A 26,901-nucleotide genomic window follows, 5' to 3' on the forward strand; every position below is an offset into this window, starting at 1 on the left:
TATAGGTAGAGCAACTATAAATAATCGGAGCAAATAACTCTTTATCATCGCGTGAATTGAACAAAATACTCTGTGATTTTATCAGTTCTTCTATCCCAAGTAACTATCAAATCCTTTCCAACTATCCTGCGTATGCATTATTTCTCCTAATCTTAATCTTATAATATTGTGAGTAATCTCACGGCGTATCTTCAAAAACTGTACTGCGTACCACATTGACAACCGCTGCTTTCGAAATAAGTGTCCTACCATACAGCCAACATAATTTTTGCTACATTCATAAGTACGTACTATGCATTCACATGCCTTACTATTGTAGTTTTAATTATATATAAAATTCATACTCAAGTACCACATAAAAAAGTGACACAGGCGATTGTATACTTTCTCCATATTCCGAAAACATGAAAATGAGGAACCTGAATAGAGTGCTTCATGTAAATGGAGGCATAGTATGGTAATTTCAAACCCACCGCTCATAAATAATCACATTTCTCTTGGCTGGACATGTGAATCATCGTGTGAAAGATAATTTAAAGCTTCAGAAATTGTCCTTTGGCTATGAAAGCTAAAATTTAAACTGCATTAGTTGAAATTTACCTAAATACAGAAAACTAACAACGGACAGATTTCAAACTGGCTACGTACTTTTCTTTAATGTGTTGTCTCCGGTTCGATTTTCGGTGGAACTCTGGTTTCCTCTAATTAAAAGATCCTAGTTTTTATATGGGTGTAAATGGAATGAAAAACTACATAAATCAAATCAAATTATTAAACTGCTATTATGACTTACTTTAGTTAATTTGTTGGCCACCCAAATGGCTGTTTTTGTCTGGTCAGTTACAGGACCACATTTTATCTTAGAATGACCACTAGCGAGTGCCATGATAATAATCAGCTGAAATAATAAGAAAAAAATATAAACTTACTTGTGACAAAAGCTGCGCTATATGAATGGCTGTTTCTGTGTGCAACGTAATAGCACCACACTTCAATTTAGATCTGCCTTGGGCTATTGCCATCAGAATAATTATCTGCAAAAAGAAATTACTATCACTTTTCAACTTAACAGAAATACCTGAAGAGCATTTGATAAATGCAAATTGAACTTCAGTATGACTGAGAGGTATCACCAGGGTTAGGATTTTTATGTATGCATTTTTTTTCTTTCACAACAAAACTAAGGTCTCAAAAATTACCGATATGTCAAATGTTGATACCACTATATAAAACGATAATCTTGCCTGTTGTCCTTCATAGTTGCGGAACATGGTCGCTTACTCTGAGGAAGAACGTAGACTGAAAGTATTTGAGAACAAGATCCTGAGACGAATATTCGGACCCAAGAGGGACGGGAATGGGAAATGGCGGAAGTTTCATAATGAGAAGTTGCACAATTTATACCGCTCATCAAGCATTGTTAGGGTCATCAAGTCTAGGAGGCTCAGATGGGCAGGTTATGTATGCAGAATGGAAGAAAGTAGGAACGCTTTCAAAGTTTCAACTGAAAATCCAATCGGAAAACGACCATTAGGTAAACCTAGTAGTAGATGGGAGGACAACATTAAGATGGATCTCGCAGAAATAGGAATACGGAACTTTTCGTGGAGAGCTTTTGTGAACACGGCATTGAACCTCCGGGTTTTATAGGCCATAGAGTTAGTTAGTTAGTTATGTCAAATGTTGCGTCCAGTTGGTAAAAGAGATCATTTTCCAGCACATTTTGTCTTCTTTTGGGGGCCCTTTATTCTCTTAATCTGCCCCAATATCCTTTTCTCTTGTTTTAGCATTACTTTTTAAAATTGCATACCCACACTCGGATCAAAATAATAATAATAATAATAAAATGAGTTGACATTTGGACGAGCACGTGTTGCCCAGTTCCGTAAGTATTCCGCTGATGCATCCGCTGTGCTCCCCACACTTTGGTTAACAAACATTTCTGAACATGTGCTACAAGACAGTATTATTATAAAGTTGCTCTCCCTATCCACAAACAACCTCCACTTGTAACTACCACTACGTATTTATGATCGCTCCCTGTCTTTCTGTGACCTTAATAACGTTGTAGCATAGCTTTCCTTTCTCACGTCATTTTGAACTGTCAATTCATTTCTAATTTTGATTAGAGATAATTTTCCAGTCATCGTGGATTGAATGCGCTGCTTCTTGTGAGAGAATTTTGACAAGATCAAGCTATTTGTGCTTTATTGTTATATTATTATTATTATCCAAATGACTCAAGCATAATTTCCAAGGCACACCAAGTTCTTAAGCCAGAGAAAATTCACGACTTGCAGACAAGACTAATCAACGGTTACAAATATGTAACGGCTGCCATTAAAAACTTGGAACAACAAAGTTAAGTAAAAGGGTAATGGGCTATCTATTTCCTGAGGCAACAACTGAATGTTTTTTACAAAGAAAAGCTTAAGTTATTCTTTAGAAGAATCCTAATGTTGCCGAATTTGCAACGCCTACAAATTTGCCACTCCAAGTGAAAATAAATTTACCCCATTTGTCCCGACAAACGCATAAAAAAGTTTTAGCATCTACAAAGACATTTTATTTCCAAATAAACGCGCTTATATTTAACAATTTAAGAAATTAAATCTTTCAGCAGTTTAACATCATACGTTTAGGCTACGGGAGACGGATGATTAAGTCAAATGAATAATGATGGAAGAATTGGAACGAGAAAGTGGGAGGAAACAGAAATACCCCGAGAAAACCGACGGACACAATGTTGTCTACTACAAACTTCTTAGCCAGGAATCGAACCACGGACCGCATGCACCAGTTAAGTATTCTGCCACTGAGCCACTGTTCTCCCTCTCAACAACTTAAGAGATGCTTAGTGATAAGTAATATTATATAGAGAAGTACGTAGTTTAAATAGAGCTGTTTCCAATTAGATGAAAAGGCAACTATCCAAATAGTTGAAATTGCACTTTTTTGTCATTTTTCGCCTTATTTTAGTGCATTTTCCCTTTTTCTCCTACTATAATTGCCTCCAAAAATCCTAACCTTGGTTATCACATCTTCAAATAAATATCCTTCCTTTACGGTGTACTAGCAGAACAAACCACTTCAGACTCCCGTTACTTGACTTCAAACTTTTAAACGATTAAAATAAATATATAAAATAGTTTGTAAGAAGTGCTAGTCTAGCGATTATACTTATTATGTTATTATTATTCCATCATTGTTGCACACCTACACGTATAAAATGAAAATACCGTAAAGCACTTGAGATGCAAAATTTAGTAGAGCAAATTTACCAGCCATCTGCTGGAGATTTGTAGAAGTAGTCCAACAACGATGGATGTCTTCGCTGAAGCACGGAAGTTTTCGGTCCCCCTCTCTTTCCCCCACCGCCATCACTTGCAGCCGCTCTTAACTGCACCTTACAAAAACTTAAAGATGGCAAATATTAATACGAGACAACAGTACATGAAAACGTTTCACTTCATAAGTAATCTCCCAGTAATTGTAAATATCTATGGTAAAGATGGTTGGTGACTGTAGCTGGTTCAGCTAACACTAAACTGGTCTCTTAGAAAATGTTCAAGGACTCAATTCCAATTTTATAGTTGATTCAGCTAACACTAAATTGGTCTCTTAGGAAATATTCAAAAACTTAATTTCAATTTTATTCTTCGAAGAATAGAACACATTCGTTTCTTCAACCGGAGGTGCAGTTTGTATATGAAGAATGCCGCCTTCTACGTGTGGTAGTTCATGCCATAAATAAATCATCATCCGAGAGATTTTGCGGAAAACACTACCAACTAACTGAATGGCCAACCAGAATCCTCATTTCAAACAACTGACAGTCGCGTGTCAACTCCACGTGGACTCCTAGTTGTCATAGTTCCAAACGCTGCCCTTTAAGTTGGTTCTCGACGAGACCATCTTCCTTGTTCTTACATTGCCTGACATCTGTTTCATATTAGCCGTAGTATTGGTAAGAAAGACCAGACGTTGCAACCCCACAAATGTAGTCAAAAGATGGAAAGAAAGAGGACGGGAATGTTGAAAAATCAGCATGGAAACTTTAAATAAATTTGCCGAACCGCGCTCCTATTGAGTGAACACACTATAAATAAACTAATTCAACCTATTCTAAGATAAATGGTGAAAACAATAGAATTTATTTTCCATCTCACACCATACATTTTACAAAAAACAATTCAATGAAATTCAATAAGCAAAGAAGGAATATGTCCTGACCGACCGATACTTTCAGATATCGAAAATTTTATTGATCGATATTGTCAATATTAAGACACGTTGATATTTTCATTTTCTAACAAAAAATTTGGTTAGGTTTCATGATATCCTATCATGAATCAATAGTTCAATTTCTCAGTGATGCAATAACTGAAGAACACTCTTGCTCTTGCTGGATCCTTTTTATTGTCGAGTGACGACGGAAGAGGAGAAATGGTGATCGTAAAAAAAATTACTTTGATATTTCAACGCATTCACGTTTCATGGTCTTACTAACGAAAAGGTGATTTTTGGATGTCTGTTCCCTGTCCGTCTGTTCGAACCTATGTACGTACACTTAGAGCTGTGCGATATTTCAATATATCGTTCGATCAATATCCAAAAATTTTGTTGATCGACATTTTTGAATTTTCGGTAAATCGATCAAGTTTCGATATCGATTTTCAAAATCTGGATATCACACAATCCTATCTTAAGGTCGGTGCTCAGACATTTAGACCACATTGACTGTACTACAACTCCTATTGTTTCCGCATCTCATAGAAAACAATGGATTTTTCTCTACACAGTATCTTCTACAGATACTATTCAATGAAGTGAACTGGGTAACGTAGTGATTAGTGCATCGGTACGGTAAGCCGAAGGCCGAGTTCGATTCTGAGTCCAGTCGTACATTGTTCATTCTTTGAACTTCATTGCATTCGTGTTTAAAAGAGAATAGTACGTGAAAAGAATCGATTGTTCTCTTTATTTCCACAGAGTACCTAATTCAACCGACATAGTTATTCATTAAAACAGGCACTGGGTTTTCCAAACACAATATGGGTTGTGCTGCAGCCCATGTGGTCTGAAACACTGACCCCAAAAGAGGGAAAGTTTGGCTAGTTGGAAAGTGGACTGGTGAGCGCACTGGTAAAGTAAGATGCAGACCTGTGTTGAATTCCCGGTTCAGTCCTACATTGTTCACGCTTTGAATTGAATTTAGAAGTAGATAATACATACTAGTAATCAACTTACTTGATCCTGAGCATACGAATCAACGCAAGCACCGCACTTCACAGTCTGAATCAGTTCATCAGCTGCTTTCTCTCCAACATCCTCAGGACGAAGTTCACGCTTCCCTAATCCAGAACCACCTAAGATACAACCTGTACTTGTTTCAGCTACAATACTGCAAATAAATAAATAAATAAATTATATATATATATATATATATATATATATATATATATATATATATATATATATATATATATATATATATATATATATATATATATACCGATCAATTCTTAGTTCAATTACATGAGGATTATGAAATAAATGCATTTGCATGTGTTCTTATTTATTTTTCGGCAAATACATATTTTTATGCTATTTTTTTACATATCTTACGATCTCAATTTGGCAAACTTAAACTAAATCGATGCATAAAACACATTAGTTTACTAAGAACTGAAAACAAATATTAAATATGTTCTTTCATCTACATACCTTACTTGGATATGAAATGACATATCAACAAAGCATTTAAGATTTCTAATTAAATGCAAAACATTTCAGGCAAGCTCGAATACATATTCGTAACTTCTTCGAAGAATCATTTGAGACGTTCCAAAAAGTATGGGCAAATTCAACACAAGCTTGATTCCTGGAAATACACCCTGAGCAGTCAAAATAATCGTTTATTTATTTTGCATCCCATGGCAGTATCACCATTCATCTCAGTGACCGCGAAAACTATGGATCTGACACTAATGTCGGTCACTTTGGATTATTTTCACATATATCGGTAAACTCCTCCCGCAGTTGACTCCCGGCCCTCATATAATGGTAGCTGAATTTGAAAGTCATCGCTAATGGAAGTGTGACTATTGATCTCGGCGACCGCAAAAACTACGCATTTGACACTAATATAGGTCACTCATTTTGGATTATTTTTACATGTCTCGGTATCTCCCCCCACAGGTGACCCCCGACCCGCAGCCGAATGGGATGAATTTAGAAGTTAATGTAATTGATCTCAGCGACCGTGAAAACTATGTATTTAGGTTTTATCGCAGGAAGTAACTACTTCGCAGATATAACAATAGATGTCTCTAGTTTGCTCTTACGAACTCATGCTGCCACAAGTTTCGTTCTTCTTATATTACGTAATGGAGAATTTCTAGCTACTTACAAAATAAGTTTGTACATTCTTCTGAGAAACGCATTGATATTTGTTCCTGATTTTCTCGCATTTGTGTTAGAGGTGTCCTACTACCTTAGGAACTGGAGATAATACTGAACCAATAGTTGCTTTTCTGGGGAACACTGAACATTCATAATTAATAATTTTTGCATTTATTTTTATTTGAATGTGGTAAATTTACTAATAATACAATAATTTCTTAATTTTAGATCGAGGACGTCAACACTATTTGAATAATGTAATTCAATACCAATTTTGGCTTTTATTATCCTATCAGTTACAGAAAAAGGTACATTTATGTACGAAACTGTAGTTTTTCACAAAATAACTCTTAATTGATTTTATTTATTTATTTGTAATAAGTACTGGTCATTACACTGTATGCAGCTCCTGTCTTTCCAATTATTTAGTATCGCGCAACGGAAAACTTCTGTTCGACAGGAATAGTAAGAACACGCATCTGTAGATTATTGCATTCGTGATTCGTTGATATCGAGTGTGACACGTCGGATTGGGACTTAAATACAACATACTAGAGCCATCATCCAGAGGGCAGCATGACACGTTATTGACAAATTATTAACAAAATCTTAACAGACAATAACCAAAATTTTTGAATAGTATTGACATCATATTATCACCAAACTAATATTAATACAAGTAACAGATACAAAGGAAAAAGAAAATGAAATAATCAAGGATTCCTGATGTAATTCTTGACTATAAACAACTTCGGTAGGTATCTTCAATGGTAAGTCTCATTCTGCATAAAATTTTTCCATAATTGTTACTTAATTTATGAACACTAGTAGTAAAGAAGTAAAAAGTAGATTATGTGAGGTTAAGTTTTCCTAAAATAATACGTAACAACAGCAGTAACAGTAGTTGAAGTAGGATGGTAGATATTATTAGTAACAGAAGTGCAATGACGGGAGATGCTAAGTTTATCATTAGCGATCCAAGTAGGCTGTTAAAGTCGATAGCGAAAAGTACGATGCTAGAAAATAATAACATACAAATTATAAGTTAAGCAGCTCCTATTCTCCCCAAGTTGATAAACATGATTTTCCACGAAACACAGTAAATATCTACTATTCATACATGATGTGATATGCCTCTGCGGTCATATCCAAGTAATTAATTCTTACTTCATATTTACTATATATTATTAAGCTTTTCTTCCTATATTCATTTCAACATTCAGATTCGAAGAAGACACATTTGTGTTTCTTTAACAGCTTAAAGAACGTCAAGAAAATCTGGAGAATAGCTACCTGTACGTAATTCATTTCTATATGTACACTCATGTCCAAAATTATTGTCGCATGTCTATAAAAATGTTGTTGTAGGAATATAATTTGATAACTAATTCGCCCGGTAGTTCTTATAATGTTAGTAAGTATATAATCGGAAAAGACACGTATGTGGCAAATTTCATGTCATAAGAGCAGAAAATAAGAACAATAAAACGAAAATAAAACTTCCTTGTCCATTTAGCAATATTTTGTTTTACTCATTCTAATTTTCGTATTTATAATTCTTTTCCTATGAAATTTACCACAAACATACATTCCCCGATTATACATACAGTATCAGTATTAAAAGTACCCTGCGAAATCATTAGCAAATTATATTCTTACAAGAAGACAGTTATAGATACGTGACAATCATTTTGGACATGAGTGTCCATATACTCGCTTCGATACCCATGAATCTTCGTGGTTTTCGTTTTAATGTAAACCTCACCACAGCACATCCATTATTTCCTGACCTGACCTACACTGTAAGAGATCTATGTCAAGGATAGAAGTATTCAGTAATAATCAAAATGCACTATCAATTTAAAATGCATACTACAACACTTATTGGAATACGGAAGTTTATCACCTCTTATTGCATATTTAATACTGATAATTTTGATGAAATTATGCGTATGGAGATTAAGTCATGTTTGAAGGCTTCGGTAGTGTTGTGGGAATGGGACCCTCAAGCCTAAAAAATTCAGCTATCATTGTGTTTGTCATGTTTCTCTATTACAGAAATACTCAATTCTTACTCAGGGAATGTTATCTGATTCACTCCACACTGAAGATACAATTTCCTCAATAATTTGTTTTGTTGCGATCCTTTATCTGCCCAAATTATTAATTTCACTGAATTCGATAATTCCAGAATATTATAGCCTTTTATTCAATAACAGAATATGTTTTCTTTTTTAAAAAAATATTTTCCGAGAATAAGTTTCTTAAAGAGTGTTCATATCAGAGGTGTCATTTAAAGAAGGCAGGAGGGGGTAATTGCCCCCCCCTTCCAAGAGTTTGAGGAATACATATACTGTAATCGATTGTCTACTAATATACTAGTACAAAACGTTAAAGTCTTATGTCGGTGGTGCTCTTGCTTCCCTCAAGCGAAGGCTGAAATTACGCCCCTGGTTCATATGCTATTTACAATAATGTTTTCACATGAACTTATGTACAGATATATAATGCGGGTACTATTAATAAAACTAAATACACTTAATAGAAATTTCTCAACTGTTTTACAACAAACTTTTATAACAGGCCCGTTCCATCTCAATTCAGGCAGGTATATGCAAACTTGACTAGGTGACTATCTCTAATTTTTTTGAAAAAAATATATTTGGTAACCCTGTTGGAGATATGAAACCTGCACAGAGTTTTTTCCCAGAAAAAATTTTGTCTTCGAGTTATGGGCTAATGAAATTCGGACGAAAATCACTATTTTTAATAAGAAAGTGGATGAGCAAAATCTTGAAAGACACGTAATTCAGTAACTAGTTGTGATAATTGGATGATTCTTTTTTATTTATTTATTTATTTATTTATTTATTTATTTAAAAGTGCTCAGATTACATTTGAGGTTCTGATATAAAAAACTCGAATTACAGTCCAACAAGAGTATTTTGTAAACACCGGAAAACTTAGTAAAAAAGTAAAATGCAAGAATTTTGACATTTATTTTCCGTATGAAGGATTAAAAAAAGAACCGTATTATTGTGACACAATATAATACTCCTTCTGGGATCCCTATAGATAATTTTGTTTCCCATCTATGATGGCACATGGGTGAGAAAACGTGAGTGAAAGCATGATAAAACGTCATTTTCGACTGAAATTAGGACGGATTTTCTCCAAAAGGCCATTCTTAAAAAATCTGAAAATCTGCCTGAACGATCTTTCATTGTTCCCTATATGAATCATGCAAAAAGAAATAGAGATATTTGTGTAGTAAATTTTTCGCAAATTTTTAAAATATTGTTTTGTACCGGGGTCCGGTATGCAACCACGCTTGGCGTGGTAGTTCTTTTTCTTTTTTAATTTTCATCTAAATGCCAAATGGGAGCTATTCCAGTGCGTTTGATGTACTGCAAAACACTTGCATCATACCTAGGTATATGTTGCGCAATACTATGCAACTACTCCAGTATCATGGTTGCATACATTACAGGCGCCAATACTATGCATGGTTGCATGCCCGGCCCCTGTGCAACACAATATTTTAAAAATTTACGAAAAATTTAATACACAAATATCTCCATTTCTGTTTGCATGATTCACATAGGGAACAATCAAAGATCGTTCAGGCAGATTTTCAGATTTTTTAAAGAATGGCCTTTTGGAGAAAATCCGCCCAAATTTCAGGCGAAAATGACATTTTATCATACTTTCACTCACGTTTTCTCTCCCATGTGCCATCGTAGATGGGAAACAAAATTATCTATAGGGATCCCAGAAGGAGTATTATATTGTGTCACAATAATACGGTTATTCTCTCATTCTTTCATACGGAAAATAAATGTCAAAATTCTTGCATTTTACTTTTTTACTGTTTTCCAGTGTTTACAAAATACTCTTGTTGGACTGTAATTCGTGCTTTTTATATCAGAACCTCAAATGTAATCTGAGCACTTTTAAATGAAAAAAAAAGAATCATCCAATTATCACAAGTAGTTACTGAACTACGTGTCTTCCAAGATTATGCTCATTCACTTTTGTATTACAAATAGTGATTTTCGTCCGAATTTCGTTAGCCCATAACTCGAAGACAATTTTTTTTTTTTTTTGGGAAAATCCTCTTTGCAGGTTTCATATCTCCAACAGGAATACCAAATATACTTTTTTCAAAAAAATCGGAGATGGTCACTTGCTCCCCCCCCCCCCCCCCTCTGCTTGAATGGAGATGGAATGGGCCAACATTAAGATGAACTGCGGATTGAACGTCAATTCATAGAATTCTCTATTGTAACCCATATTTATTTGTGAAACCGTAAGGTTTTGTTTAATATGTGCCATATCCATAGCCGTTATTATCCTCGACATCATTTTCTTGTTTTCGTTGTCATTTACTGACTAAGCTGCTTGATTATCGTTTCAAAAGACCTCTCTGCTTTTTCGATTCTTCTTTGGTCTACCTCATTGACAAACGACTTTGTGTAAGTCCTGGAATGATGCCCATCCTTCTGAGTACTTCATTTCCTTATGTGCATTCCACCATTTCATTCATTTCTCATCGTCACCGTCTCGTTTAGCCTAGCCGGCATATCTGTGGGATGTAAAAGGAAGATTTTTCATTTTTCAAATTTCCTTGCCGTTCGTACAACGTACTGTAATGACAGGTTTTATTACCAACAAAATGGTGCTCCGCCACACTATCATAGGGATGTGCAAGCATACCTGGATCAAAATGTAGCAGGCCAATGAGTAGGACGAAGGGGACCAATCGAGTTTCCTGCTTGTTCTTCTAGACCTTATGCTTCTGTATTTTTTTTTTTTTTTTTTTTTTTTTTACGGGACACAGTAAACGATGAGATGTACCGTAGTAAACCACGTAATCTGAACACCCCTTTGGAATGAGATTCAAATGGTGTGCGCAGAAATGCCATTCAGGCCTTTGGTGCGAAGTACGGAAGTAGTCGTGATTCGTATCGATGCCGAAAGCCACTATCTTGAACATTTACTTTAACCATCATTTGTAACATTCATTTTGACCAGAAAGTACTATTATTATTTAAATTGGACTGCAACTTCTATAGTAGTTTGGTATAGAGCTATATATATGAGGTAAGTGATGTCAAGGAAATGAAAATCGAGCAATGCTATTTTTTCTCAGAAGCAATGCTGAGTGGACTATTCCTTGTTACTCTTTCATGGTACAAGTCATGAAATGCAAATTGCATACATGAATTAAAAGCGCCATCAATATTCATATTTAAAACAATGTAAAAATCAAAATAGCACCATATCACATACGCTAACACACAGACACACACAAAAATACAAGAAGTGGACTTAAAATACAAGATATTTGTTAATGATGTACACGAAATGATTTAAAGCTCTTACTGAAAATTAGGTAATAATAGTCCAATAACTTCAAGGAAGATAAGATTAGCACAAATACTAAGCTCTCCAAGTTGGCTCCTAAACTGTATGTCTTATCTTGACAAGAATATTTTCTGAGAAGACAGGTTGTAGCAGATTTGCCTAGCTAGATCAGACTACTAAACAAGTTTCTCTCCCTTCAGTTCATAAGGGTATACAGAAATGATGACGCACAGATAGACTGAGAGTTGGGATTAGTATTACGAAAGAAATAATAACTATGGCTTCATCACATAATCACTTCCACACATTTATATTCTTCCAATAAAATACACACAGAGTTGTACGAGAAGTCAGAAAGTTCTTACTCTAACCACGACAGAAATGAACTACAGATCTGCAATTTAGTCTACGGACTGTCCTTCTCTACATATTCACCTAGTGTTGTCTTACATTTCTCACATCTATAGATTAGTCTATTAATATCATCTGTACAAAAGTCGGCGAGTTAAGGGGAAATGTTGGTTTCCACTTCAATAACGACCTCACCATCAACAGCAAAACATCTAATCCGCAAATATTTCTTTATATATGGGAAAAAAAAGTAATAGGGTGGAGTCAGATCGAGTGAATACGACGGGTAAGGGGAAAAAATTCGTAGCTACATTGGCGCACAAAAGTTAGTCTTTCTGCTGCTCAGTGCACCAGTGCATTGGCTGCTAGCAGCGACGCATCATCTTTTGAGAGCAAACCCCGTCTCTTTGCTTTCACATTTTGTAATTTTTGCAGCAGATTCATGTAGTATGTTCCTAAGACTGTAATCATTTTTTGTAATGATCAGTCAAGATTACACTTTTATAGTCCCAAAACACGGACATGACCTTGCTGAATGAATGATGCACTTTACTCTTTTTGGAGGTTGGAAACGAAGTATTTTTCGATGTTTTACTAATGTCTTTGGTTTCAGGGACAAACTAGATATAACCAGCATTTATCCATAATCACTAATCTGTTTACAAAAGCATCCTTGTACTTGTGATACAGGTCCAAAATGCTTTGTGAATATCGTGTTTTTGGAAAAGTATGAACAATTGGAGAACCGATATTGTTGCCACTTTGTTCATATACAGAACGTCATATAATATGGTAAGAACGGAGTCCCTACTAATGTTTACTTCCCTAGCTAAACAATTAATAGTCACATATCTATCTTCAAGCACTAGCTGCTCAACTTTTTCAACCACGATTGAGCTTCAGTCGCTGTGGAAAAATCCTTTTTCTTGGGTCATCCTACAGAACTTGTGCGACCACATTTGCATTCTCTCCTCCAGTATATGACTGTGTAGTAAGATGGTGATTCCTCACCATATAAAATGGCTATTTCTTCATGTATTGTTTGTACCGATTTTCCTTGAAGATAGAGGAACATATCACAACTTGGTATTTGATTTTGACCAACATGATGTCACCGCCTACTCTTCTAGCTGTAAAATCAATTCAAGACGGCCTATAAAAGCACAAATTCGCACACATATTAGTGAGATACCAACCTATCATTATGCAATTTTTTGCATTTACTAGCAAATCTCTATCATAAGAACTTTCTGGTCTCCCTTCGCATAGTACCAAAAATGTAAGAGATCAGTTTAATTCTGCATTACAACTAGAAAACTGTGGGACTGAGTTAAATATATTCGACCAATATGCAAAACAGCCAATTAGTGAAATTAAACTGATTTTCAAAGAGTGAAAGACCTAAACTTAGCCGAAGGTCGAAACCAGGTTTTCGATTTTCCTTGATGGTATGTTAACCACTACGCTATCTCCCCTTCCCTCACCAGGTACACTTTTCGGAACGGTAACTCAAAGACTTGGAATTCATTCCCGGTCCAGTGACACATTTTTATATTTTGAAATTCAAACTAGTGCAGTTATTTAATATTCAGAGCTACAATGCGAGCGTTGTTGTTTGAGTGAGAAGCATTACACAGCACAAAATGAAAGAAACTTACTTAATACCTGAACCATTTCCAACAGCTGCATCAGGAGCTTCCTTGTATCTTTCAATATTAACTTGCACATTCTTGAAAAACCTCTGAAGACTGCGAGTTGCTGCGTCAGCCATTGCGTGCGCCATCTACAAGAGAAAATATTTAAATTATTGCTATTTTACAGTTATACAAATTTCTTCAAAAGAAAATCATACAATATACTGCCATACATCATTATAGTACGTAGGGATTACGAAATTGAAGTCAAAAAAGACTATCGTTAAGAGAAACTGTTTTTAAGTTTTCTCGATTGATTATTTCGTATTTACGTCCTTTGCCAGCAACGAGGCTATACAAGAACGAGACCTATAGTTTAAGTAAGATCTGAACCATCGTTAATTCATACAATGCTCTTCCACTGTAAATCGAGCCCAGGATCTCCTGTACCAAAGGTGAGGCATTAGGGTAATGAGGAGAGCTAAAGGTTTCTATGAGTTTCCCATTTTTTCCTATTATACTCATTCAACCAGCTACTTTCGTCTACACAGCATAACCGAGGCACGTTAAGCTAAAGATTTCCTTTATTTTGTCATTACTATTATTATTATTATTATTATCATGAAACTTCTAAAAGTAGAACATAAGGAGCAAGTAATAATATTAAAATCTTAAGGATACTGTATTAATTAAGTTGTAGCACCTAATGTTTTCGATCATTTACTGTATCCTTGATTTTTTTTTTTTTTTTTTTTTTTTTTATTGGGCGTGGATTACGGTGAAATTAGTAGTATATAAAGAACAAAGGGAAACAGAAGCATCCATTTAAGTAAACAAGATAAAATAGATTATACACAGACTTACACATTTTCTCTACACATTACCAATTTAACCGTAACCACTATCTTTTTCACACAACTCACCCAGCTGAAGGACACAATAACTATCGAAAATATTAAGTACTAAAAAACTTCAAAGACGTTTATTAATACAACTGTGAACATTTCTTATAGGATAATTCCATCTGCTCCAGAGTTACTGCAAACGTGAATATCAATGCAACGAAGCCATAATTATCTAGTTCTTGCATATGTGATATCCCTAATCTTAATTCTAAATCTATTCTTTCACTCCAGTACCCTACTTCAGCTTCAGACATTACTCAAACTCCAATAGGCTAATAATAAATAAATACGATTCACCATCAATATTTATAATATGTATAACTGTAATTTTTTACGTTGCTCTGTCTTAGAATAGTTATATAAACAAGAGGACATTACAGCATAAAAATCAAGGATTCCTCGCGCATTAATCCTATCAACTTGTATCAACACAAGCGTAACTACGAAATGTTAATATTTTAAAGTGTAGAACAGAAATAATAATAATAATATTAATAATAATAATATCGTCGGTATTCTGCCATTATCGGCAGGTCACTTGCTGCAACTGAGAAGCTTCCATGCGCCACAGTCTTCCGCTAATATCTTCGTCCTCAAGCACGATTTCTCTGTTTCGATATCGTCCATTAATTGTAGTCTCCTGAAACCCCCAACTACGTCACTCCTCCTACATTCTGGTTATAATTTGTCTTGTTGGTCGCCAAGGCAATTGTAATAAGCCTAACGGATTTAAATGATTCATGAAAAGTATTAAAGTTTTAAAAGGCAATGGACTTCCGAAATTATATTTTATTTTCTTTTAGTTATATGACCGTGTCCAGAACGGAGGATGAGGACGAGTGGTTTTCAATTTAAAAAGAATGACACGAAATTACCTTTTCTAAGGTAATTTCATGCTATTGTTTGCTTGTAGTATCAGAAATTCGAAGTTAACAGTAAATTGGAACTAGGCCGATTCATATTCAATTACGCCGAATAATTGAATATGAACCGAAACCCTCCTTGGTAAGCTGCGAATTGATATGAATGTACTAATCGTATTTCAGAGTGACTTTCTAATTAAATGGTACCGTTAACTTAAATTACCGTATTCATGATATTCTTCTATCATGATGATGCACCACCTCATGTTTTATTCATTAGGCTTTTGATGGTAACTCTGTTAAATGTTGCCGCCAAGTGAACTTTGTGGTGGACAAACACCGTGTGCGTGGGTTTTCTCGGGGTTCTCCCGTTTCCTCCCACTTTCTTCATTCCACCATTTCATTCATTACTCATCATCACCGTCTCCTTTAGCCTAACCGGCATAACCGTGGGACGTAAAACTCAAAGATTTCATTTCATTTCATTTCTGTTAAATGTTGATATTTATGGATTTCCAAGTTTAAAGTAATTCTGTTGACTTGTCATAGATTACTAGTATCACACCAAAACTATCTTATTACATATTCCTAAATTATACTAAACACTAAAGTCAAAAGTCAGGTACTACTCACTACTAATACATGTTGAATCAAATAATTCAATTCCACTAAACATTTTAATACATGAAATATTCATGTTAACATACAGAGAAAGGAAAAAATAAATTGGAAGAAAAGAAAAAAAAATTGTATAACAGAATATAATAAAATTCGAAAGCAAGATTTTAGAATTTTATCATTCGCAAAACAGATTTAACTAATAAGTTTTAAGAAATCGGTATTACATTTGAGATTATTAAAGTATCCAACACATCGGTAACCAAATTATTAAAACATAAGTGAAATTAATATACATAGATATATTACACATTTTAGAAGTTGCATAGCGTTTGCATATGTGAAATTTAATAAGCATGTCTAGAAAAAAAAAACAAAATCTGTTTTTTTTAGCTCCACTATCAGTGTGGCATTACGATTGATACTATACGAAGAATGGTTGATAATAAAACGTCCAATAGTGAACCACTTCCTTTAAGATACTTGAAAGGGTTTCAAGTTAGCAAAGTAACGAAAGATAATAAAAACAAAATTCTTGAAGAGGTTAGAAGTAATTAGAACGTTGAGTCTCTTCGCTCACATCCACTTAAAACTTAAATCGTTGGATAAAAAAAAAATCTATATCGGGTCCTATGTCGATTAGATTGTAGTTCAAAATTTCACTGAGAGTACACAGCACACTTTCATAATTGTATATATATATATATTTCCCTGCTTCTGATCAGCGCTTCAACTGATCTGCTTGAAGGAACCTTATCGGTTTACTTATACGTATCATACCTGAAGAAAATTTGATTTCCACACAGAAATCATAAGTCTCATCCGGGAATAGCATAATTAGTCATTATGAGGAATTTTAAATGGTGGATTGTAGTATCAATTACAACTTCGTGAACTAATATTTTACTGCTTGCACTTAACATAACGATCGCAAAAACTTCTTAGATATATATATTTGGGACAGCTTCTTAACTTTGATTTCACTAAGTTGGAAAAAAAAATTATAATTTGGTATTCCTGAGTGCTTGGTTTATACTGTTACTATATTACTTGCCATCACTGATTTTTTTTTTTTTTTATCACTATTTCACTGAGAAGTTGATGCAAAACTATGTCTCTTCACCCAATTTACAAAATTTTAACAGTATTGAATGATACGTATACACAAATATCGTACTATGAATTGTATTAAAATCAGCAAATATATATTAAAAAAAAAAGTCAAACAAAATATGGCTAGCACCCCAGATGGCAATTCGAACAATGTACTGGTAGGTCGGGACTCGACAAAAATCATGTAAGAATCGGTAAATACAGGGCTAACTTTACATTTCTTTACTTATTTCAAATATTTTGTAATGATTAATTATATATTTTCATCGTAACATTACAATTCCCTGTAATCATATAATATATGCGTCACAATTCAATTTTATTTTCAACCCCATTTCCACTGCGTACAACATATTTATATAGAATGCTCTGTGGCGCTAGGAAGCTTTACTTCATTATATATGTTACAAAATGACTTTGGGTGAACAAAATTATTAAAACAAGGCTACTTCAAAATTAGGTATGAGTAAAAGAAAGAAAAAAAAACATAGTATTTGTAAGATCAATAATTTTCTCTAAATGCATTCAAATGTATCGACAACTGTAACAAGTTTGAGGGGAGAGAACAAAATCAGGAGGTATATTGTGATTCTTCCTGCACAGAATGTAGCAGATAGGCCCGAAACGTAATCATTGAGTATAATATATATATTGTGTACAATACAAACCAATGTATAAACAGAAAAAAAAAAAAAAAAAAAAATTAACAACCACTACGAATTGACGCTCAAACTTTTATATAGATATATTAACATGTTTAGGGAAAATAGGGGGATATTAAAAATAAAGAGATAGTTTAGAACAAGAAAAGTCAGGAGTCAAAAGAAATTCAGTCAAAGTTACTTAGTTGAGAGTAAACGAAACTGCGAGTCGTTTTTTTTTTTTTTTTTTTTTTCAAAAACTAAGCAACTATTTTAAATGCCAAAATATATTTTCCCCTACTCCAAAATATCGCTAGCATTAATTTAGAAAATTTCCCAACTCGTAGTCCTCGTTAATCATCAACACATGCATAAGTTTCAGGGTATGAAGAAGAAGTAAGAAGTGGACATTGTTAGTTTCCCACGCTAAAAAAAAAACATTTAAACATTCGCTGAATATCCAAACTATTTCATAAACTCCGAACGAATACCGCCCCCAAATACCGGGCAGATTGAAACGTCCCGACATGACCGCTGGAATTGCTGTGTCCTAGCATGGAAAACCAAGAGAAAACACCCTAGGCGTTACCCTTAAGTTCCCCGCGCTCTAGTCGCTGTAATCTGCCAGAAACGTCCATGTCGGTTACGGCCGACTACATCGGAAGGTTGGGTTTGCCTGTTTAATTTTGAAATATTCTAAAAAAGAAAAAAATCGTGGTAGTTTTAAATGTCCGTAGAAGACAGGAAAATAGTAAAGCACTGACTCCAATCTAAGAAAATAATAATAAGAAATAATAATCATAATAATTCAAAATTCCGACATTTTGGGAAAGAAAACTGCCAAAAATCCCAAAATGAGCTCACAAAGACATGCTCGCTACAGACATGCGCCGCGTTTCTAGAACGTAAGAGGAAAAAGGGAGCGGCGTGTTATCTTATGGTAGTGGTAAGTCAATAATAAAGTTTGAACATCGTCTCTATCGATTTTCCCTTGCATTTAACAGATTCCGAAAGTACAAAACGAAATCGCAGAAAAACAACAAATTTGCATCCTCCCAAATCAACACACACATACACATACAACACGTTGTCTACTGCACGCCAGAAACACACCACGCAAGTCAGCCGCTCGGAATAATGTTTGGACTTCGGGATAAAATATTTCTTTGCCGTTCGTCAGAGAATAAAACTTAAGTGTAGACCATAACTTTCATAAAACAGTTTTAGTTGACCATCCACATTAGTGAAATGATATCATGCACTTGTGCCTAAAGAAAGTGGTAGGGTAAAAAAAAATCCATATACATGAAGTGTATATACTGATGAAACCTACTTTGACACTATATCTGAACAATTGTCAGTTGTTCCATTAAGAAAGTTCACTATTATGCTGTTGGTTTCTACCTAAAGTCTAAATTTCCTTCACTGCAACTTCTTACCTAACTCAACCAAATAACCTTCCTTTCCCAACGCGTACCGAATTATTCAATTTTGTCGGCAACAAATACAGTTAGCGCAAGACGCCGAAATATCACACGCACTCATCATTACACATGTACTTCCATTAACCGTGGCCTATACTCAAAATACCATGGGGTCTTTATCAATATTCTTATAAATTATCATTGGTGTTGGGCCCAAGAGTCTCTCACTTGTCGATAAAACATTTATATTTATATTTATTTATTTATTTATATTAGTATTACATTACGTTACGGCCACAACACGGTCAAACACATTTTGACTTTATTTACTTTTACACTTATAGACCGCCACGAAACTATACTTTTTTTTTTTTTTTAATGTGAGTAAATGTTAGCCAGGTAAGTGACATGGCTAGCATTTACAACACGAAAACACGCTTTCACTTTTCTGCAGTCTTGAAATAACCGTATAATACTCACTCCCAACCTATTAGGCTTAAATTTCTACATAAAATTACCAACAGCATATCAAGATTAAAACTTCATATTTAAAATAACCCAAGACCACTTTTTTTTTTTTTTTTTTTTTTTTGTTGTTGTTGTTGTTGTTGAAGCGTATAACTGCATATTAGCAGCTACTTATCAAACTCGCCGCAGGAGTTTGGTGAAAATTGTTCTATTGAAACAAAACACTAACATTGAGCGAAGGGTAACAGATGGCACCCTAATCGACACAGTAGACAACGATAATGCATCCCTTGCACCTGACAATAAAATTTGCACTTTCATACGTATATTTTCACTAAATGGATGTCATGGACTGAATCAAATTTACGAAAATTATCGAAAAACACTCGCGGCATAATTATTCTAGTCTTGAAATTATTTAAAAGAAATGAGGTTAAACAAAACAAATAAATAATAAGTAAATACTCTAATCAATACTACATATCATGGACCTGACCTTGACCTTTACTACGACTAAATCACACAATACATTAACTAAAATCAACAATTATATATTTTCGGTGTGATACTTAACTACGGTGGAACTCTTGCCTATTGTGGATTGTTAAATTTTGTTTCGATATAGCTCGGTTTGCAAAGCAATGGTCAATTTCTACACCGAGTGGAGGGGAATATTGATAACAATGGTTATAAAATCACATATTACAAGTTTAAGACATCTGCAGAGATCAGTCAAGGATCTCTGGCAGATGCCTCGCCGAAAGAACTACATTTTTGTACCCTGGTGGGCCACCCTTACTTAACTTGACATTATGTTATTGTTTACGACACAGAATTTCCAGGGGGCTGCCATGATAAAAGAAAAACAATACTACGTTTTATATAAGAAACGACAAAATGTTACTTTTATTGGGTGAACATACCTACAATAACTTTTCACTATTTCTTTTCACTGCTGAAAATTCTGGATTTATAATTTAAGAATGGATGGTTCCAGTCACTGCAAACATGGCTGCCCACATGACTATTGTTGTCGTTACTTTCGATTGTTAGTTTGTTACTAAATCTTCAAAGTTTTAATGTCGGAATTTCACTTAATTATTATTGTTTCCTACCTCTGTTAATCTTCTGTAATAGTCGTTGACATGGAGCAATAACAATATATATTTTTATTCAATTTATTTCCTCACATTAATTGGCCCTCCTGTGCTCACAAAGGTTCTTCAAGATAAGACGCTAACATCACAGATTTAGCGGTCTTTGTAGACTATCATCCAATCGTTTAAAGGCAAAATGCCAATAGGACCTATAACAATCAAGTTAGAGATGGAAGCGAACTACAGGAAACCGTTCTAGCGCATCTCATTGGATGAGATGGTCCCTATTTTTACAAATTATTTTCCTTCCTTCCCGTGATTTATATTATTTGTTTATAGTCATTTATTTTACTTAAATAGAAATTTTAATGTCTAAACTAAAGAGATGAGAGTATAATAACGTGGTCATTAAAGAAGCAGTGGCGGAAAAAGAATTTAAAAAGGGGAATAAATATATTTTAATTTTAATTAAAATTTAACAGGGATATAGAAAAATACATGTATAATTGTAATAATATTTTAGATTATTACACTCCTTCGCCTCCTCCCTCTCTTTCCTGGCATCATACCCTCTAACACGTCCCTCATGATACAGTTCCTTCTTACCCATGTCCCAACCAGTTTCTCTTTCACTTCTTAATAATATCTAAAATTGTTATTTTTTCCCCCAATATTTATAACACCTTCTCATTCGTTTCCCACTCGACCCAACTAATTATTTTCATTCTTCTCCACACCCACATTTCGAATGCTTCCAGTCGTTTTTCATCATTTTTGCGTAGTGTCCATGTTTCTGACTCATATAACACAATACTTCACACAAAGCATATAAGTCTTTCCCAACTCTATTCAAGGTCCCACAAAATAGTCTTTCCTTTCTCCTAAAGGTTTCTTTCGCCATTCCTATCCTTGCTTTTATTTCACGTTCACACTTCATATCATTACTAATAATACTACTCAGTATCGAAAACTAGTCACCTGTTCTATTTTCTCCCCTCCTACTCTTATATTTGAAACCAACCCCTTCACCATAGCTTTTGTCTAACATTTATTTTCATCCCATATTCTTCACAGCCCTTCCTCGTGTTTTGTAACAGCTTATTGGTATTTCCTTCAGATTCTGCAACAAGCGCCATATCATCTGCAAACAGTATGCACCTAATCATTCCTACCCCCTACTGAAATGCCGTCTTCATTTTGTAGGCTTTTATTCACCATCCCTTTTATAGGCAAAATCTATTAGATAACAAATACTCCTGCTAAATAATAATAATAAATAATAATAATAATAATAATAATAATAATAATAATAATAATAATAATAATAATAATAATAATAATAATAATAATATTTTTAGCTTACCCTAATTGGCAATGTTCCAGCAACGAATGACCAACCCCAAATTCTTACAACTCTACCAGGGTCTAAGAGTTGTACTGCGTTCAACTGTTTCACAGGATTAACCTTAATATGGACTTCACCTCCACCTCGTGGATAATAACCTCTGCAAAAGTAAAGCTGTTACTATAACACCCTAACTTCATATTTAACAACTTTCTTTATTCAATATTTTAATTTAAAATAATCATCTGTATTTATTACTGGAACTCATAAAGGTAATGATCATCATAATGTACTCATCCTTGACGTAATAGTAACTAAATCAATTCTTAAAATTAAAACTACAGTTAAATTGCCAGTTGGAAGAAGAAAATAAAAAATTTAAAATTCAAAATTTAGTCTGTAGTTCCCTTTTCCATCTTAAGGAAATTTATGTGTTCTTCTGTACAGAACACCATTTATACAGTAAAATTCGCATACGTTATTACGGTAAAGAAAAACAAATAAAAGAACTCGATTTTCAATTTGGTGCTTATTTCCTTCTTTTAAATGCCGATTCAGTTATTAAAATTCTTCTTACGAGTTCTTCAGTCTATATATACTTTCACTGCGCAAGAAAATGTACAGTTCGCGACAAAAGTTCTTTCCGTTTGGTAAAATTTATTTTGGAAATAAGGCTGGAACATACACCGCTTAACCGAGTTTTAAGTCGGAACATAAAGAAAATTACATTCTTTTTAATCTACCGAAAATTATACTCAAATTGTCCTTTCATTCGAAACTTATTTACGAAACCAATTTCATCAAAAACGGAAAGCATTTTTGTCGCTGACTATACAACACGGTCATTATACTGAAAGAGTCGGTTTTACAATCGTATATGAATCTCCAAATGAATTACCAATGTCCATGACGATGAAAGTATCTCTGTACTTAGAATCTATAACCAGCATAGTACAACCAGCTTCCTCCCTATCTTAAGTGCACTTTACTATACACACATTAATACGATGCATCTTCTGCAGATCCTCTACTTGGAACAATTCGTTCTGGTAATATTTTATGTACGACTGAGGAAAACCCTAATTCAAAACCAAGTCAAATATTCTAACCAGGATTTCCCGAATATGACTAGCACACTCAACTTATATGTTCACTCTTGATTATTTAATCAAGATTTTCGTGATAAATCTTAGAGATACATAAAAAATCGTGTACGTAATAAATAGTAAAATAAATTGTTATTTAGAAGACAAATACACTGAAAGTATCGAATAAAGGCACATAGTGAAGAACAACATTTTTTTATTGCGTAAATTTAATTATATTCTACGAAATTTCAATTTAATATTCCATAATCATCTGCAGGCCAATTTCTCAATGATGATTGAACACCAACTTGTCACATCTTGCTGAATGTCTTCTTTTCTTGAACTATGAAGTGTCTCTTATTTATAATTCCTAATGACAGACACTATTAGCTATTATTTATTGTGCGTTTACAAACATTTCTTCTATTATTTTTTTAAATTTATAGTTATACAAATTTACTGCATAAAAGCTATATACAGGTTAAAACGATGTCCCTAAAAATGAAAGACACTTCATAGTTCAAGAAAAAAAAAAAAAAAGACATTCACCAGGTTGTAACTAGTTGGTCTTCAATCAACTCTGAGAAATTGGCCTGTAGATGGTTTTACAACATCAAACCGAAATATCGCCACGAAAAATTAAATGTATGCAAAAAGATAAGAAAATGCTACTTTTTTTATTACAGAATGTGAGTAAAAATGCGATCCTTAAAGTATCGGGGATTCAAGACAAGAAATTCTCCAGAGAGAAAGATCCGTCAAGTGGAGTTACGTGTGAAGAGTTCATACCGTGACCTCTCTCTAGCAATCTTTCCTTCTCTCCCGTCTATACTCTCCACTGACATATGAGACTTGGAAATTAGGCGTTGGTTGACTGACTGATCCTTGGGACGTCAGCAGCGAGGCTATTTGATTCCGTTACGAAAGTGTTTATTAATGTATTAAATACAAAGTATATTTGTGCCCTAAACAGTAAAGTAAGCACCCCTGAATTTGATTTATATATCAAACATTATTTCTTGTCTGATTTCTTTTTGTTTGTTTGTTTGTTTGTATTGAAATTTTTATTGTTTATTGATGTTTGTTTATAAAATATGAACAAACTTGCCTGAATCATTTTTTAGAAAATTGTCCGAAAAATACTCGACTCTCCCAGGAACAGACTACCCCTCGTACATTTTTTCTGGACAAATGAGTTATACCATATTGTCAGGTTATTAATGAAACATTTATTTATGAAATATGAATAAAATCGCTCACATCAGTTTTTGAGAAAATCGTCCGAAAAAAAAAACACATCGCAAAGAATAAACTCCCCTCGTATATTTCTTCAGAACAAACGAGTTATGTTATATTATTAGGATATTAATGAAATATTTAATTATGAAATATAAACAAAATCACGTGAGTCGTTTTTAAAAAAATCGTCTGAAAAAAATTAACTTCCAAGACTAAACTGCTCCTCTCAATTTTTCCCAGAGAAAAGACATATCAATATCAATATATATATATATATATATATATATATATATATATATATATATATTCACCCTCCAGTAAACTACCCTTATTTTCACGGGTAGGAAAAAAATTCGAAAAACCCCTCTGGGGAATCATATAAAAACTTAAGTTTAAAATTCGGTCTCGATACGTTGAACAGTACGGACTCTAGACGAGTATACATCAGGACGAACAGATGTCAAAAAAATCACTTTTTCGGTATCTACTGGTTATGAAACGTGTAAGTTCATTGATATCTGCAAATTGATTTTATTTTCAAGATTACCACACTTTCTTCTCTCTTTTCGTAGTTCGAAAGTACACAGATATCGAGAAGAGTCGTTTTCTGCAATAGGGTTCCAAAAAGATTTTAATACCCTATAGGGTTTCCTCCGTTAATCTCCTATTCAAACCGGAAATGGTTTAAATTAACCATTTCCGGTTTCAAAATCGGTCGCCATAAAACAAAAACGGTAATAGATAACGAGAAGCTGTTTTTTGCAATCGATTCAGCGTCCCAAGAGAACATATCATCCCACCACTCGTAACAGCCTACCAAAACCAGAAATTGTTGAAATTTAACAGTACTTCGGTTTCAATACTTGTTTTCTTGTTTTCATAGAGCAAAAACGGTAAGGTACATCAAAAAGCAGTTTTTTTTTTTTTTTTTTTTCACTGACTCAGCGTTTTAAGAATGAGTTTCGTTTCTACGTTTATCTATCTGTTCAAACCAAAAGTGGTGAAAATTTACGACTTTCGGTTACTATACTGATCCCATAATGGATAAAATGGAAATAAATGATGGCATGCAGTTTCGTGATATGCATTCAGTACCGCAAGAATATGCTTCGCCTCTGATTTTATTTCCTCTATTGCAATCGAGGTGATAGGCATCAACCAGCAATTTCGGTTTCTAATATTAATGTCCATACACCAAAAGCAGTAAGAGATAGCAAGCAATGGGTCTTTGATATGGATTCAGCATTCGAGAGACCGATTTTATTTCTTTATTGCAACCAGAAGTTATAGATGTACAACTTCAAGTATTAAAATCGTATAGTTTGGAAGTCTACTATAATTTCAGACTATGAAACGAAACTCACTTGTTACAAAGACAATGTTCACTGTAAGAACAAAAAGAAATGCTTATCCATATAAACTAGACACTCGAAGCTAATTATATAAAAGTGCAATACCTTCTTACAATATCATAATCAAAAGTGGCGCCAAACTTTTCAAGAACTGGCCTGAAAACCTAAAAAAGAAAGAAAGAAACGAGTTTACTCGTCTATAATATCCAACTACTCACATTTATAATTATTTCTATCTTTGCATGCATTTCTTTTCTTCTTTTACTCCGCAAAGTTTTCTACTTGGTTTCCTTTTGCCATACATAGAGTAAAATTTATAAATATATACAGGGTGTTACAAAAATGGGTCAATATTTTGGGAACAAATTCCTCGCATCAAAATAAGAAAAAAGTTCATATGGACCCGTGCTCAAAAGTGGATATTTTGGGAGTCAGAGCGTGATGAAAACGTGAAACAACTGAGATTTAAAAGTTCTTATCTTCACTACTATGGGACCTATCGTAATCAGGTAAAGACAGTACTAAGGAACTGGTATGTGAACTATCCAAATATCAATGTTTAAGAATGCTCCAGTACTTGCACACCAATTTTTAGAGCGGTAGATGGAGAGTGATCAAGTACTCCCAAAGAGCCTCTCTAAAAATGATTGTGCCAGTACCGAAGATTCTGAAAGATGGATATTCGGATAGTTCACATACTGTGCCTCAGTGCTGTCTTGACCCGACTACGATCGGTCCTATAGTATTGGAACTATAAACCTTTAGTTTTTTTTTTTTCTTTTTTAAACCCTATAACTACGAAACTACGCACTTCCGACTACAAGTCCATATGAATTTTTTTCTTATTTTGATGTGAGGAATCTATTCTTAAAATATTGTGACAAATTTTTATAACATCCTATATATATAGACAGAGAGAGAGAGAGAGAGAGAGAGAGAGAGAGAGAGAGGAAGCTATGTTTGACTAAGTGTGATTGATATTTCCGGGTGT

General features: G+C 34.0%; 1 protein-coding gene across 4 annotated transcripts in view; it reads right to left on the minus strand.

The window, feature by feature from the left end:
• The window catches only part of Rtca (RNA 3'-terminal phosphate cyclase), a 44,878-nt gene that overhangs the window by 6,977 nt on the left and 11,000 nt on the right, over nucleotides 1-26,901 (minus strand). For 3 of the 4 annotated variants that reach the window (XM_081742487.1, XM_081742491.1, XM_081742490.1), the window contains exons 5-9: nucleotides 26,016-26,074; nucleotides 22,250-22,391; nucleotides 13,782-13,906; nucleotides 5,251-5,404; nucleotides 930-1,034 (exon numbers count right to left, since the gene is read on the minus strand). In XM_081742487.1, coding sequence (XP_081598613.1) covers nucleotides 930-1,034; nucleotides 5,251-5,404; nucleotides 13,782-13,906; nucleotides 22,250-22,391; nucleotides 26,016-26,074 — 585 coding nt within the window. Of the gene's footprint in view, nucleotides 1-793; nucleotides 899-929; nucleotides 1,035-5,250; nucleotides 5,405-13,781; nucleotides 13,907-22,249; nucleotides 22,392-26,015; nucleotides 26,075-26,901 lie in introns of all 4 variants that reach the window. The other variant, XM_081742489.1, reaches the window with a different exon arrangement.

The sequence above is a fragment of the Thermobia domestica genome, chromosome 16, assembly GCF_964235325.1.
Source record: "Thermobia domestica chromosome 16, izTheDome1.hap1.1, whole genome shotgun sequence".
NCBI classification, from domain to species: domain Eukaryota; kingdom Metazoa; phylum Arthropoda; class Insecta; order Zygentoma; family Lepismatidae; genus Thermobia; species Thermobia domestica.